Source organism: Trichophyton benhamiae (genome assembly GCF_000151125.1).
Source record: "Trichophyton benhamiae CBS 112371 chromosome Unknown contix00378_25.r1.exp, whole genome shotgun sequence".
In the NCBI taxonomy this organism is placed as follows: domain Eukaryota; kingdom Fungi; phylum Ascomycota; class Eurotiomycetes; order Onygenales; family Arthrodermataceae; genus Trichophyton; species Trichophyton benhamiae.
The window spans coordinates 498,963-515,050 of NW_003315106.1; the positions used below are offsets into that span (position 1 = coordinate 498,963).

General features: G+C 49.5%; 5 protein-coding genes across 5 annotated transcripts; 1 reads left to right on the forward strand and 4 right to left on the reverse strand.

Moving 5' to 3' along the window:
• Positions 1-3,272: 3,272 nt before the first annotated feature.
• On the forward strand, positions 3,273-5,635 carry ARB_07371 (class III chitinase ChiA1; the record flags this gene model as incomplete). The annotated part of the gene is made up of 3 exons (XM_003014764.1): positions 3,273-3,380; positions 3,440-3,881; positions 3,948-5,635. The coding sequence occupies 3 exons, from the start codon at positions 3,273-3,275 to the stop codon at positions 5,633-5,635; spliced, it is 2,238 nt and encodes a 745-aa protein (XP_003014810.1).
• A 1,404-nt stretch (positions 5,636-7,039) lies between these two features.
• Positions 7,040-7,396, reverse strand: ARB_07372 (uncharacterized protein; the record flags this gene model as incomplete). Its single annotated transcript, XM_003014765.1, has 1 exon — positions 7,040-7,396. The coding sequence occupies one exon, from the start codon at positions 7,394-7,396 to the stop codon at positions 7,040-7,042; it is 357 nt and encodes a 118-aa protein (XP_003014811.1).
• Positions 7,397-10,451: 3,055 nt separating this feature from the next.
• Positions 10,452-11,096, reverse strand: ARB_07373 (uncharacterized protein; the record flags this gene model as incomplete). Its single annotated transcript, XM_003014766.1, has 1 exon — positions 10,452-11,096. The coding sequence occupies one exon, from the start codon at positions 11,094-11,096 to the stop codon at positions 10,452-10,454; it is 645 nt and encodes a 214-aa protein (XP_003014812.1).
• Positions 11,097-11,839: 743 nt separating this feature from the next.
• ARB_07374 (uncharacterized protein) lies at positions 11,840-13,628 on the reverse strand (the record flags this gene model as incomplete). The annotated part of the gene is made up of 2 exons (XM_003014767.1): positions 11,840-13,110; positions 13,181-13,628. 2 exons carry the CDS (start codon positions 13,626-13,628, stop codon positions 11,840-11,842), a joined length of 1,719 nt encoding a protein of 572 aa, XP_003014813.1.
• A 472-nt stretch (positions 13,629-14,100) lies between these two features.
• Positions 14,101-15,630, reverse strand: ARB_07375 (uncharacterized protein; the record flags this gene model as incomplete). Its single annotated transcript, XM_003014768.1, has 3 exons — positions 14,101-14,942; positions 15,013-15,295; positions 15,358-15,630. 3 exons carry the CDS (start codon positions 15,628-15,630, stop codon positions 14,101-14,103), a joined length of 1,398 nt encoding a protein of 465 aa, XP_003014814.1.
• Between the last annotated feature and the right edge of the window lie 458 nt (positions 15,631-16,088).

The window sequence follows — 16,088 nt, forward strand, 5'->3', positions numbered from 1 at the left end:
GCGTTTGTTTGCTTGTTGGTCGCGATGGTTTCGTTGGGCTCACGATTCCGGTGGTATTTTCTTCCTTGTGGATAATATAATGATGAATATATAAAGGACTTTAATGGAGTTTAAGAGTTTTTCGCTCCCCGGCAACGATATTTAGTAGTAGTAGTAGTAGTAGTTGTCGACATCTTTTTGACCTGATGTTCGGAGGACTTGATATCGGTAATTTTGGACGGTAAACATGTATCATGAGGTACAGATATTTGCCATGTAGTTTGCTTCCTATTGGTGGTCCGTGGCAAGCTTAGTATAATCTCGTATCATAATTAATAAGCAAAAGTTACATATCGCTAGTCCAATATTGCAAAGATATTGCTTAGTCATTTGGTCCATATCATGTGATAGGGATATTACAGAAAAACTTTCATGTGAGATTGCTGTTTAGTCATGGCCAATGAACATTCATGCCCGTTGAAATAAGGTTATCAAGCCCGAATCCCCCGATACTCATTTGATCGACGGAGTCAATTATGTTTTGTGCTGTGCTGAGTACGAGAAGCAAAGGAGTCGTATGGAATACGGAGTACTTAAAGGTACGATCATTCTTCCTTCGATGGGGTCAGGATGGACAGCGCGAGTTTAATCATGACCAGACCACCTAATCCGGGTAGAAAATGCCGAGAAATTTGATCCAAACTTTCATCCTATTGTAAGTAGACCCAAGAGAAGCAAGAAGGCCTGCATGACAGCTACTCGGTGCCTGACCTGTCGTGGCCAGGCAGAAGCATCTATAGTTCACAGTTACGGAGTTTTGGAAAGGGGATCAAACCTAACTGACTCCTTTCTAGTCCCAGCCATATGGTTCGCACGCCGGTAGGCCAATACCAATAGATAAGACAGTTTGAGGATCATACTCCTGAGGGTTCTTTCAATAAAAGCCTTCCCTGATTTTTAAATCCTCGGAACCAAAAAGTACCTTGCACTTTGACTAGGAATATGATGCTGGAATTGATTGTGTCAAGGCACATATGGGCAAAGTACGTACAACGACGACGTGCCAATTCTGCTCAATGTACTCCGTACGCAGCGTAATAAAACTCTTCCCGGGCCTTCAACCAGATATAGCACATGGATGTCAATATCGGTGATAATAAGGGCATGCTGGCTTCCCCGAAATATTGAGAACAGCCCTGTTCACTTCCCTTCCTGTGTAACCTTAAGCCGGCACAACCCCTGCGCATGAATAGGGATAAACCAGGACGTGTCGGGGAAGCCTCCTTTTTCTTCCCCGATAGAAAATTCCGCGATTTGTTCACTTGTTCCTGGGCGATCTCAGCCGAAAGGAAGAATGTTTATCAGAGAAAAAGTCGTATCGTGGGATCTGGCGCCGATCATTATCAGGGAAAAAAATGGCTACCACGTGTATATAGAGCAGCATATCTTCCATGTTTATTCTCTTCTTCCGAGATTTGGCAACTGTTTGCTTGATACCCGTCTCTTCGCATCGCTTCATACTCCTTTTCAAGAAGGGAGGACACAACAGGCATTATCGCTGTCCAGAGTTCAGATCTGGAATATGGACTCCGAAGAGGGGGTTAGTCAGCTCGGATACCCGCACACACTCACTAGAGCCGGGCGTCCTCTTTCGACATCTCCGCTAGCCTTCTCCATTTCGAGGGGAGCAGGGAAGGAGAGTACTGTGCTGGAGTATAGCAGACGGGACTTATAGGGATTGTCCAATCCCTCTCCCCTGCTTAACGACGGAGGATCTAACCAGATGCGGGCGCCGACAGGCACGACTTGTGTCTGCCTCCCAGCTTACTGCTGCGTTTGCAAGGGTAAGCGGTGATGCGCCTTGGAATTGAGGAGGAAGACAGCAAACAAGAAGAAAGAAGTAAAGAAGTTAATCAAAAAGAAGCGGCTCTGCGCGAAAATCGTGCTCGGACCATTCGGGATAAGGTTATTCCCTTCCTTCTCCCGAAAGAGCGAAAAGTGGGTCCAGCGCCCCGACGCCCTTTTAACGACTTCGACATCAGACAAATAACGTGTCAATCAACAACAATAATGGCTTGACAGAGGTAACAAAGGCACCAACCAACAGCAGTCCCTGCTACGGTGTCAACAGCAAGAATATAACGATGTTGATAATAACACACAGCAACTAGAAAAGTGGGTTGGATGTGGGTTGCTATTATTGGACCGCCAACAGCAATATACCCCTGGTCGTTACCAGACTTGCGGAAAGCGAGTGCCATAGAGGATGGCCTTTAGCGAACGAAACAAGCTGGTGATAGGCTAGCCTCGCTGTGCAGGGCCATTGGCTTCCGCTACTGATGGTAGATATAGCCATGCCTGGTAGGGAAAACAGCGTAACGTCGTGCTCTTGTTGCCTGCTCTCCTGCAATGCAACCTTCCGTGCCTGACATCATTTGCAACCTTGCTGCTATCCGTGTTCTTCGGATTATGATGTGGGACATGGTGCCTGGTGCCTGGCGAGCCGCCGCTGATGTACTCCGCTCATGACATCTCAGTCTAACGAGTACACTATCCGTTTCGAGTCAGTTGGTCCACAGGACCCTCAAACTAGGTCGGAATTTGAATACTTGCATATCGGTTGGGGCTTAGTTGCCTCAAGAAACTGTTATACCAATTGTGATAATAACCCACCTGATATCCAACGGTCAAATTTCAACGGCAAATTTCTCTAGGTTTTATGCCGAGTAACGCCATTGCCTCGTGATCGCTGCTCCCTGGTGTATTACCATCGCAGCATGGAAATTCGTGCATGGAATGTTTAATTTCACGCTCCCGTCGGGGATTCCCCTGAAAGTGATGCCGTTCAACGTGGTGGTACAGGTTCTGTCCACATCAACTCATACCCATGTTACTATTATTCTCCTACCCGTGAGTCCCTCGACACAGCGAGAATGGGTCGGAGGCTCAATTCGGAAATTCCCACTTGGCTGCAAACTCACGATCTGAGAGTTTGCCTTGGCAAATTTCTCGCTAGATATAACATAGCCATTGTGTCGCAGCTTACTTGCCAATGGCTTTTTATCCATCTGTTGTCGTTTGGCCCTATCCAACTTCGCAGGCATTTGGCCCGCATCCATTCATTGCAGTCAATCTTGACTTTACACTCGTTGCATTGAGGCTGTGTTCTCAGTGTCATCCCGGCTACTGAGTCTTGAGCCTTTCGTTATTCCAATATATATATATATATATATATACACTCCTTTCTGCTGTATATCTCCCGTCTTTCAAAATTCAACAGTCACTCGTTCGACATGGCTCTTCCCAAGACAATCATGGCATTCATTGCCTTTATATCTTTTCTCGTTTCTACTACTTTTGCTGTGGATGTGTTCTCTACCACTAACGTCGTCACGTACTGGGTAAACTACGACCTTCTACCCCGAATACCGAATCTTACTAAGTATATATGCATCTACAGGGCCAGGGCCACGACCAAAAACGTCTCTCGCACTATTGTCAACAGGCTGAACATGATATAATTGTTATTGGCTTTGTTAATGTTTTTCCTGACCAAGGCAAAGGTGGCTGGCCAGGAACAAACTTTGGAAACCAATGCTTCATGGGCACCTATATAACACCAGAGGGGGAAGAAACGGAGCTTCTCAGCTCATGCCACAAAATTATAGAGGATATACCCATTTGCAAGGCAGCAGGGAAGACTATTATGCTTTCTCTAGGCGGCCAAGCCGTGGATGGCTCCAAGACATACAGCGTCAAGACCAGACAATCTGCTGTTTACTTTGCAGACTTCCTTTGGCGCGCCTTTGGACCCGTATCTCCTGAGTGGGATGGCCCTCGGCCCTTCGGCGATAATGTCATAGATGGATTTGATTTCGATATTGAAGCTAACGGTGGCGCAAGTATGTCCAGATCCCCTTCACACCACCCGTTTATCTTGACTTTCTACTGACTGCTTTACCTCTTAGACTACGAGTACATGGTCGAGCGTCTGCGAAGCAACTTCGCTACCGACTCATCCAGACAGTACTACCTATCCGCCGCTCCTCAGTGCGTTCTCCCTGATGGAAACCTCGGCAACGTCATCAGTAGCTCAGCTTTCGACTTTATTTTCGTCCAGTTTTACAACACACCCAGTTGTTCCGCCTTTAACTGGGCTCAAAACCCCTCCAAATCCGGATTTACCTTCGACTCATGGGTTCAGTTCATCCGTAAGGGCGCAAGCCGCAATGCAAAACTCTTCATTGGCCTTGTTGGTGACCACACCAGGGTCTCGCCGCACGGAGAATATACCAAGGACGACAGTAATTACCTCGCTCTCCCAGATGCCGACAAGCTCATCAAGGCATACATGAACAAATATCGTGCCAACTTCGGTGGCGTTATGATCTGGGATGCTCTAACTTCAGATGAAAACAAGCTCGTCACAGGAACCTATTCTTCAAATATTAAAAGATTACTACTTAACAACGACCCTTCTCGACCAACAACCACCTCCAAGACCATGAGCAGTACGAAGACTTCTATGTCCACGACTACTTCGAAATATACGGTAACCACCAGCACTATCTCTTCAACTTCAAAGATTTCTTCATCCACTTGGTCTATGCCTACAATGACTACCTCCACTAGGACTACTTCGTCTACAGCAACAAGATCTTCCACCATAGTCACACCGTCAACAAGCCCCAACCCTACCACATCTACTTCTACCACCTCCGGGCACCAAAACACCACAGCTACAACCACCGAAATTGAGACCCAGACAAGCAAAACCTTCATTACTACCACCAGTATCTGGAGCTCTGGGACCGGAATTGGCACTTGTACTGGGATCCCAACGATCACCACCACCCCAAGATACCCAAACGCTACCTTCACTAGCGACACTACGGGTAGTCCCACGATGTCCGATACTACTATCACGCTCAGCGTCACCTCTTCTATGCATCAAATTTCTGATACAACTACGACTATTCCAACCTTTTCTACGACGCCTATCCAAACATCGGACATCAGCCTTTCTATGCCAAGCGGAACAACAACTTCTAAGCATCAATCATCCGGAATAACCATACCTGGCCCACCCCATATGTCTACGACCATAGTCCCTGCTTCACCGACTAAGCCTGGACATTCTACAACGACAGCCATCGTTACTACTACATTCACCTCCGTCTGCCCTACTGGAATTACTACTGTCACAACAACTTACACCACAATCTACTGCCCAGAAGCAACTCCTATGCCGACAGCTGGTAACCCTCCACCGCCTCCTGGGATGGAATGGACCACTATAGTCACCACTTGTACCAAATGTGCTTCCACCTCGGCAATTATGACAGTCACCTACCCAGTCACAGTCCCATCGGAGCCCATGACTCCAACACAAGTGCCGGGGACACTGCCCCCACCAGGAGCACCAGGTACTGGCTCTGGAATTCCACCACCAAAAACTCCTAGCAACGAGCCAGGAAGCCCAGGCACTCTAACTGGCATTTTCCCTCCAAAGCCAACCATGTCAGTTCCCCCAGAAATGGGTGGCAATGGTGGAGATAGAACCCCAGTTTACACTGGTGGAGCTGGAGTCGTGTCGCCATCATTCTCGGTCGTTGTTATAGTGTTGGGTTCAATTGTATATCACATTATGCAATAACGCTATGGATTAACCCAGGGCTTGGCTGGATTGATGGATGGAGATGTAGCTGATCGAGATGTTTTCCCTTTTCTTCTCTTCTGATTACAACTTTTCTGGTTTTTGAACGTTGGATGGACGATGAATAATTTCACTCATTATATACATATATGTTGTGTTACGTGCTTTCTACCTCAACCTTGCAATAAAATAACTAATTCTACGTATTTTTGGCTGGCATGATTTTCCTTCGACCTCAATTCCAAGGGCATCTCTCTAATGGTGCTGCTCAATATCGCAGTCCTCTCTCGATGGCCCATAACTTGCCTACTCCTCAGAACGTGCGGAACCCATAAGCTACGGCCAATCTCTCGTTCTCCCCACCACGTTGAAAGCGGAAAGGCCAATAAAATATTTTCCCACCCTTTACCGGCAAATCGCCCCGAGAAGAACTAACAGTTAAGCTTAACTTTCCTTTTTTTCGCCTCCCGTGGAACCGCTTGGGTACATTAACGTGCAGTAACTGTTTTGTACCGATGGATATCTTCGGGATCGAGATAACCTTTCATCGAGCCATCACTCATCAATGGGTTGTGGTTCGGCGTATCATGCTGCTACTGGCATATGAAGACGCTTAATGTCATGGGTGTGAGGAAAAAAACTTGCCTTTAGCCGGCTTGGCTGTAGCGATGAGATACTTTGCCGGGCCGCGTTACGGCTATCGGTCATGATGCGTAGTTAAACATTTCCAACTTGAAAGGCGATAAGAAAAATGCAACATCGACCATTCGCACAGTTAAATGGGCGTTGATATAGGAAGTGTGACGATGCGTCATTATTGGCCTAGACAACTGAAGCCGTTGGTTGAATTGGTGGATTTGGCTAACTAACTAGTTTCTAGACTCCGTTCGCGCATGGAGCCCTGTGGGTCGGCGGAGAGTCAGCTCGAATTTGTGTAAGAAATGTCTCATGGGAAATAAAGGAGAAGAGTACTCATGTGTAACGGAGTTCTCCTTATTTTTCTAATAATTCAAAATAACAGGTACAAGTCTAATTTCAGGAACGAAAAAACCAAATATCAAACGAAAAAGTAGGTATCAAAATTGATAAGTGAAAGAATCAGAGGTTAAAAGGTATGTACAATCTATCCAGAAACAGCGAAAAAATGACCACCTTCCAAAAAGAATCACTGGATATATATTAGCGAGGGTGAGGGAAGGTGGAGGCCCGCTCGACATGAATAATCAGAAATATTGTCTCTTCTCACTCCCAGCTCCGATTCCACCGCACATTTCCCCATTCGTAGCCAAGTTTTTGACAGACATGGCGTTAAGTGGCATGCATCCCGGGAAACAGAGACGAGCGCTTTTTTTTGGGTTTTTAGATGACACATCAGTTGGTAGAAGATAGCTGTCGCCGAGTTGTTTAGATGTAAGGAGTTGGGATGGCGGTTGGGAAGTGGTAGGTGCCGGATGGAGCGACGGTGTCGGTGACAGTGCCGGTTGGGTAAGGCAGAGTGCCAGTTCCGGTTGGGATTGGGATTCCAGTGCCGGTGCCGGTAGGCATAGGGACGCCAGTACCAGTTCCAGTAGGCGTAGGGACGCCAGTGCCGGTTCCAGTAGGAATGACAGTGAAGGTGGTGCCAGTTCCGGTTGGGACACCGGTGGCAGTTGGCAATGGCAGATCAGTGCTGCTCGAGAAGTTGAACATGTCGAACCAGTTGAAAGGTCTGGCGGAGACGGCGCTGGCAAGGCCAAGGAGGATGACGGCGGAGAACTGCATTTTGATGAAGAGGGATGGTGCTTTTATTTTTATTTTGTTTTTTTTTTATTTTCGGCTGTTCCTGGATTAATATTTGCACTGGAAGAGAAAGAAGAAAAGAATGAATGGACCTTTTGATAGAGGTGAAGCCTGTTCAACTATATCATCAGAAAGGAGATAGACGAGAGAAAAAGGGCAGCCAAGGGAGGGAATGGGGAGGTTATTATATAGACCGAAAGGAATATACTATAGAGCTCCCCGGGAGGCCAGGGGGAGTGGGTATAGTAGCTTGTGGACCACACAGGGTACCTGATATAAGTCCAGGGCAAACTCCTCTGATAGGACCAGATATCTGAGTATGGGAGCACCGTGGAGGCTGACTCGTCATGGCAAGCCCTGCGCGCCCATAACCATAACCAACTGGAGGAGCCGTGGTTACTTTGACTTAAAGTTGGGTGGGGGTACGGAACTTTTGACCAAAACGCGCAGCCTCGAGTCGAAGGCCATGGTAGCTCCGTTCAAAAGAAAGAAGATTGCGAAGATCTTCTTATCACAGACCACGGCTGGGGGATTCGTAAGTGAGAGGAGGCCAGAAATTGCCTGCTCCTGTGAGTAGTCTTGCCTACAGCCCCACAGGAGGAGGAGCAATCAGAAGGCGTCAACCACCAATCCTTTAATGGAGCATTAATGTGTCTATTAGAATCGTGCAATATCCCGTCATCAAAGACACCTGCTTGCCTCTTCCTGGCCGAATAGGCATGCGCAAAGAGTTATGGACGTCTGACACAGCAATGCAAGGCCGGATGTCAGCAGATAAGTGTGAATACGCGGTGACGCAGCCGACTCCGCACCACTACGGTCCCATGCTTGGAGTGAATATTCAGATCAAAGAAGCCACCCTGGGCCTCTGCATGCTGCAGATTATTATTATTTTCATCGGGCCAACAATCAACCACTCCTTGGGCCTGCGGTATGTCCGTGTCCAAGCAGAAACGCTGACAGGATTGGTCCTGGTTCCTGGTTCCTGGGGGGGGGGGGGGTTCGCCGGCCGATCAGCTCGTCTTTCTTCTGGACGATACGGGGAGATTGGACGGCGCAAGCTTTGGAAAGGCGAAAGAAGAGGCGTGATCCTTGCTGTGCAGCAGAAGATCACTGCTCTCGGTGCAGTTTTATGTCCACCATTCGCCAGCGCCTTTTGTGCTCGTCGCCGCGCCGACTTTGCATGAGGTTGACAAATTGACGTTCGTGACGATGAAACAAGGAGGCCAAAGGCGGTGGAGCAGCCGCGCTTGGCAGAATTCTTTCACTTCTTCCGCCGACTTCAACTTCAACTTCAACTTCCAGCGACAATACATCAAATAGTTATGCAGGCAGCAGCTGCGCCGGCTGCCGACGAGGGCGGACACCTTGCCAGTACGTGCCCGTCGCGGTGGGTAGGATGAGCGTGTGGAATCCTCAGCCCGGGCGAAGAGATTCTCGAGGATCGTCTCTTGGAGTGGTACTTCACAGCGCACGCCATGGCAAGGCAAACCGGACCCCAAACCCGCGGTAGGCTTCGGAGGATAATGTCAGCGCAGGATTACTGGATGGGTGACTTGATGATGGCTGTCGGGTACCTCCCAACGAGCAGCAAGCAGCAGATCCCGCCATTAACTCACGTCTCGTCCAGGAACGGGACAGGCTACTGCTATGTCTGACTCGTCGAATCCAAGGCAGTCTCCGCAGCAGATCTGCAAACATCCTGATGATCTTTCTGTTAATATTCCTTGTCATCATTCGGGATACGACCACTTGGAACAGAGCAGAGGGAGTAAGAAACCTTGGAGAACTGGAGAACAGATAGGAAAAGAAAAAAATCCGAGAGATCTCGAGGCTGTTGTCCTACATGATATACATGAGCCCAGGAGGCTGAGTTTTCTTTTTATATCGTCGGCTCACAACCGTTTTGAGTGGTTCCTCAAGGCTTGCGCCTTGCGCGCGTGTATTCGGCCGTGAGACAGCCACTTTCCATACTTAGTCGCGCGCGCCGAGGTTTAATAAACCTGGCCACTTCTCCTTCAATATTAAGGCTTTTGGCGTGATGCTGGCGGGGGTTAAGTTTCCTTTTCTCCTGACATTTAGACAGCCGGACAGGCAGGCTTGAGAAACAACCGGCAAACTTATGCAGAGAGCGGCATGATTCGTTTTTTTAAGGATGAGATATGGTTGCATCCGCGGCCCGGACAGAGTTTGAATAGGTTGTTTCTCCCCGTTTTATCCCCACACTCACGAACATTCGCAGGACGTTCGATGATATTATTCTCAGATAACGGCTGGTATTTAGCGGCAACTAGTTATCTCGTCGAACACCACGGCATTGAGTTCCTTGAAGGGCAGCAATGCATTGCTTCACGCCCGGAGTCCACAATTGAAGTATATTCTAATATTGCTCTTAATATGTGCTGATGATATCTATACATGGTCACCCCTGCCCATCCACATGCGTCTCTTCATTAAAACGCCGGATATGACCTACAGGCCGTTCAGTCTCCTCTGTATGTGGGAAAGAAAAATTCGATTGCGGGTTTCCACTCACTTTTAGACATTATTTGGGGCCATATCGGATGAATGACGCGTTAAGAGGCTCCATCACCCTTCTCGTCGGATACGGAGTTACATGATCCTAATATTAGAATCAGGTAGTACGAGCAGCATGCCCAGTGTACAAAATGAATTATTATGCGTGAAGGCACAATCGAGATAAGTCAAGAGGATAGGCGTCTTTTCTCCAATGGTCCTCATTCGTATATCTCGAGGCTACCTACGGCTCATCTGGTCCGCGGTGCTTGGTTATTCGCCGGGTTTGCCAGGGGAGTGTTGGAATCACCACGGGTTCTGCTGATCATAGCTAGGGTTGGCTTCCGGGAAGTCAGGTAAAAGTAAGAGGGAAAAAATATAGTAAAATACGCGGATAACATCTCTGCTGTCCGTTCGACCGGTGTATGGGATGGTGGTATATAAGATTCTTCAATGAGGATCCCTGCACCACAGCTTCTTTGCTCCTTTCATTTAGTCGTGATTCATACTTGCCCGCTCATCAGCCCTTCTCTACAGCCAGTTTAGGACACTTTGTCCGTCCGCCTCTTCCCCGTGTGGCACCTCCTCGCTTTCGTTTCTCACTATTTGCTTGACTTGTATCTCCAGAAGCTTGTTTTTCTTCATTGTGTTGCTGCTTCCCACTTGATGGAATCACAATCTCCACACAGAACATGCGCAAGTTGGAGTCGATAATGCTGGACATTATCGGATTGCTGGGCAATGCTTGTTCGCTGACGCCCTTCTTTACCTCCTGGTCTTTCTTTTCTTCCCCATATTTCTTCTCCGTTTGAGCAACTATTTCTGGTTTCTTCACATGCTCTTGCTCTTGTCTCTCTTCCTCCTTCGCCCTAGCTTCCGTCTTTTCATCCTCCTGCTCATCTTCTTTTCGGGATTCCCGAGGCTTCGTACGGACCCGCCTTAACCTCGTGCTCTTGAGGGTAAGCTGCCTGTATTTCGGAGGTCGTCCTTTCTCTGCCGTTATCTTTGCAGGAATTGCTGCAGGTAATGTAATATCCTTCGGCTCAGCGGCTTCGCCAGATTCGCGGGGTTTCATCCCGATGCATGGCTGGGAGTTAACTTTGTCAACCCACTCCATAATGTGTGCCGTCTTTTCGGCAGTCAGATAGCGTCGCATGGCCGACATTTTGCTCATAATGACTTTATCCCCACACAAAAGAAAGTCAATAGGGAACAGATAACGGATAAAATGAGCGTGGAAAAACAGTGCTCTGCGAAGATCATCGAAGATGCAGGATAAGAAATTTGAGGCTTGCTATCATGTCAGTGCCGGCGGAGAGCTAGGTATTGAGGGGTAAACTGCTGTGCCACGGGTAAACTGCAGCATCGCATGAAAAATGACAAACGAGTGAACGCTGCAAATGAACGTAGCAGAAAAGAATTGAATGGCTGTCGTGAAGTGAGGTTGTTTAAGCGTCTTGAGACGTTCGAGTCTCGGAAATGTCATCGAAGCGCGTGCCGCAAGTTAAACGCGACGTCACATGGCACAAGCGCGTCTCCCTAAACAATGACATCACCCTCCCCCTTACCCCTTTTTGGCGACGTTTTTATACTTACTTATTCTATTTACTCCTTTTTTCTGCTAAAGGATATTCGAAACGAAGATAAATAGGAAAGTGGGTTGATGCCGGATTCATTACACTATATACGTATTACTAAGGGGTTATGTGCAGAAGACATCAATAGGAAATGCACCACAACAGCCTTCCCTGGCCAGATAAACGCCTCGACTTGATAAAATGATAAAATGATAAAACGCTCAAAACCGCAAGTCATGAAGACATCAAATGAGAAAGCAAACAAGAGGTCTATGTAAGCAATCCTTTTATACCTTCACAGTCAAGAGAAAACCAAATGAAAGTTAACTTTTCAGTCCCAATGGCGTCGTATGATAGGCTTTGCTGGATCCCAGGGCCCGATGACGACATTTTTATACCGCTGCAGACTGATAAGCCACCAGCTACAACAGCCCATTATCAAGGCTGTTGATGGGCTGCCTATGAGGATACCAATGATGGCACCCGAAAGACCCCCTCTCAGCGTGATGCCAACAGATGCACTGGCCAACAGAACCAAGGCCACGGTGAGAGCCACATGTCCGCGCCACGAGTAAGACCGTAAATGGCGACGAAAGACAGGAAAGAGTCCAAAAACTTCTATTGAGAAGAGGGTAAGGCTGAAGACGTGAGAAGTAGACTTTAGGCGAGACGCGAGCACGGTGGATGCCATCAGAGCTGCATTGGTGGAAAGAGAGGCGGGAAAGTTGGCAGTAGCAGCACCGCCAACGGGGGTATTTTTCTCGCCAGATCCGTAATCAAAGAAAAAGATGTTGATGGCCATTAGCCAGCAGCTCATGGCCCAGATTGAGTCGCTGGTTGTTGATTTGGTGAGTGATTTAAGTATGGGGCTAAGGCCGCGCAAGGTGCAGAATATTAATAGGGCGGATTTCACGGTGGTGAACATTTGTCGGTGTCGTGATGCTATAAACGCTGCAGTTGGCGAGAATGCTTGTAGTGGTGATGGTGGAGTAGTTGCACCAGAGGACTTGGTGCAAGAGGTGTCTGACTTGGACCCGAGTGCGCAGTCCGCAGGGTTAATCGAAACCGGGGACAGTGAGAGAGTAGCAGATTGATCTGAGTGCAAAGACGTTGCGGAGGTGCTGATGGAGTGAGAGCGTGTTCCTGAACCCGAATCCGAGCCTTCTCTGCTGGGTACGCTACCGACACTAGACGTATCCAGCGACAGTCCAAGACCACCGTTCACGTCGTTTTCCTTCCCATCCAAGCTCTCCGAGTTGCTGCAGCTGGATGTAGAGTGGTTACGAGCAGCTCCACCAGACTCCTTCAGTAGCTTCATAGCTTCCATGGCCTCTGCGGCTTCCATACCCTCCTTTGCAACCCAGTAGTCCCAGAGTACCCAGCCGAGGACGGTGCAAATACTTCCCCAGCTGACCACAGTTATCGGGTTGACACGCTCCTGGAAGATGACAGTAAAACAGCAGACGAATATAATAACGGAGCAGACATGCTGTACGATGACGGTGAAATCAGCCACCAACGGCCAGAAATCATACGGCTGGAGCCGCGGGTTTCGCTGTAAATGATCGAGAAAGGTCTCAGTGTCCGTGTAGTTATCAGGATCTATATCAAAATAATCCGTTAGTATACCCGGTTCTTTGGAATCTAGCTGAAGGGCTTCGGGGCGTCATACAAGACTGCTTGACCCATAAAAGCTTCTTCCACTGTCCCTTTCTTTTGCGACGACCTCGATCTCTCCGGCGATCCTTGACAGGGTTCGACTCCAATCCAGGCACCGCAGGCGGAATCCTCAAGGCCGCTACCGCCGCTGGAGTCGCAACACTCCTGTTGAGTAGCCGCGCGGTCTCGTTCGTGGTATTTCCGCCATCTCTCCTGGCGCCTGCAGCTACGTTCCCCGGACGTAGCCTCGGAGGCGAAGTGAAATAAGCGTCTTCCGGCGCAAGCCTGTTTGGATCCGGCGAGATGTGTCGTACAGGCCGAGATTTGATACCAGCGCGATTCGGATGTGTCTCGACGGGGACTGGGGGCGGGACGGGAGCAGCGAGCGTAGGTGGTGAGTTCGGCGGCTGCTGCGACTTGAGCGAGGGAGTCGACGGGCGAGGCGAGCGGCTGCTAGCCATGACAGGCTCCAGGGGAGAGCGGAGATGCAGTTCGTCACCGTCTGCTCATGGCATGGCTGTCGACAAGAGCAAGTCCTTCAACTGTCTGTCTATCTGTCTGTCTGTCTCTCTGTCTGGTTGTCTTTTCCGTCTTGCCTGCAGCTTTTTCGCCCCGACGTGAAGTTCTTGATATTTCCCGATTGGGGCAAACGTCATAGTCACGTGATGCTATCAAATTAAATCTCCTTATTCTTTGGCTGTCGATCGTTGCTGATAGCGAGCGGACGGGGCTGGGGATGGAGATAGGGATGGAGATGGGCTGTGGATAAGGGGGGCCTATGGAGCGATGGAAGAGATAGATGATGTATATTTATACACGAGACGTATATATCTATAGAGCCTAACTGGGCTAAACTATGTCTCTACGGAGGAAACTGGGTATGGATAAAAAGGGGCTGGCGAGCACGAGGGCGGCATGGATGCCAATCCCAATCTAGCCGGATAATCCTTCTCTCTGGTTGAAGCGGGCTGCTGTGGCATTTTCGACACTGTTTCTGCGACCCCAATGTTGTGGCTGGCGCTTGAGGAACGCCCCGACGGCACCCAGGTAGCCCTCATGGCGCAGGAAGTAGGCCTGCTTCTCTCCCTTGGACCAAAATCTAATAGCGTAGGAAAGGGTGTTCATGGTCTGGCGGTGGCCACGGATGAATGAGCCTCCAAAGTATATGTGTTTGATCTTGTGTTTTTCAGATTGTAGATATGCGATTTGCCCGATATTATTACTGCTGCTGTTAGTTGACCTGCTGACTGGAATAAGGACTCTTTTGAAGCACACGCACCTTATAGCAAATAAAAGACTCTGGCTCATGTCTTCGTGGGAGAAATGAGAAATGTCCTGCTCTGAAGTCGGCGATTCGCTGCCGCTACTTTCAGCATTCCTTTCCTCCAGCCGCTTCAGCTTGAGGACCTTGCCAAATGTACTAGCAATGGCCGTGCTCTTCAACCCGATCTTGCCGTAGTCTGTGCCGTAGATGTCGCCCACGAGCATGTCGACTCCGCTGTTATCTCCTCGCTCGGCCATGGCTAGCATCTCATCGAACGTTCGAGCACCGGTAAGGAGGGCCATGAGCCCCCAGAACGTCCCTCCACCAAGTGAAGTTCCGCCTACTCGCTCGAACTGTCGAGGACCGGAGACCTTGACCATGGAGACACCGGAGCCTATGTTCACCAGCAGATATGGGTATACGTCCGCCCTGGCCTCTGCAAACTGCATGGGGGTTGTCTCGCTGTATGTAAACACCTCGTTCGGGATCTCCGTTATAAAGAAGTCGAGTCCTACACCCACTCGTTAGCCCGGGGTTCTCTCCAGATCGCATATATGGAAAGAAAGGATCACACCACACACCTATGATCAGGCACTCCATCTCGTCCTCCCTTAGTACGTTAACCCCCAGCGCATCCTTGAGCATGTCGTAGAACTTGTATGCGCCTCCACCGGTAGCCATGACACAGAGCTCGTACGGAGCCGAGCCATTCCTCTTCATATGGTTCTCCTTCAGCTTCTTCAGGAAAGCTATACACAGCTCTATCCGGCTTGTCTCGAAATTTATAAAGTTGAGCCGACCACCGCTGCCAGACTGGCTTATCTCGGGAGAAAAGTAGACGAGCTTCGCCAGGGTTCCGCCAATCTACACAGTCAACATCAGCATTCACTGCCATCACACAGTACCAGGGAGCAGAGCAGACTCACATCGACGGCCACATGGCTGACCACGTCTGTGTGGTGCGGGAGGCGAATATCCTTGTGCTCGTAGTGGACGCCGTCGGCATCGTCGCGCCCATGGGCAGCAGCCCGCTCCTCGTCGTCCAGGATAAAGGCACCCTTGACATTGATCTTGACCGAGCCCGGGTTCGAGATGGTCTCGCGCAGGCGCTCAACAGAGACGTCGTTCTCCGTCTGCGCTCGCCGGCGCCGCGAGGCAGCGGACTCCACACCCGCACAGGATCCTGGCGCGGCAGACATGATGTTTCGGGGGCAGACGGTGGTGCGGTCGCATGGGCATTGAGGCGTCCTGGCTCTGGCTCTGGCTCCGTCCGGGGGTCCCTTTTATTCCTGCTCGCTGGCTCCTCGGGCGGCGTCTTTGTTGCACCTTGGAAGAGGATCCGAGGCTGTCGTGCCCACGCTTACGGCGTAATTCTCCTTCTGCGCCTTTTTTTCCGCCGAGGATCAACTCGACCGCGCTTCCGGATAGTTCACTTAGCCTCCTAGTCAACCACTCCCTACCACCGGCGAACATCGACATCGACTATACCTTATGGCTACTACGGCCTTTCTCTACGAGATAATGCTGTGACTGCGGTGAAGATGGCGGCGACCGTGACTGGGCGGAGTTTCCCTGGCCAAAGACTCGCTTTCTGCGCGGGTGAAAGTGCCTGCCACGGCGCTGGCTGTTGACAGTTTGATACCATGGACGGCGGCAA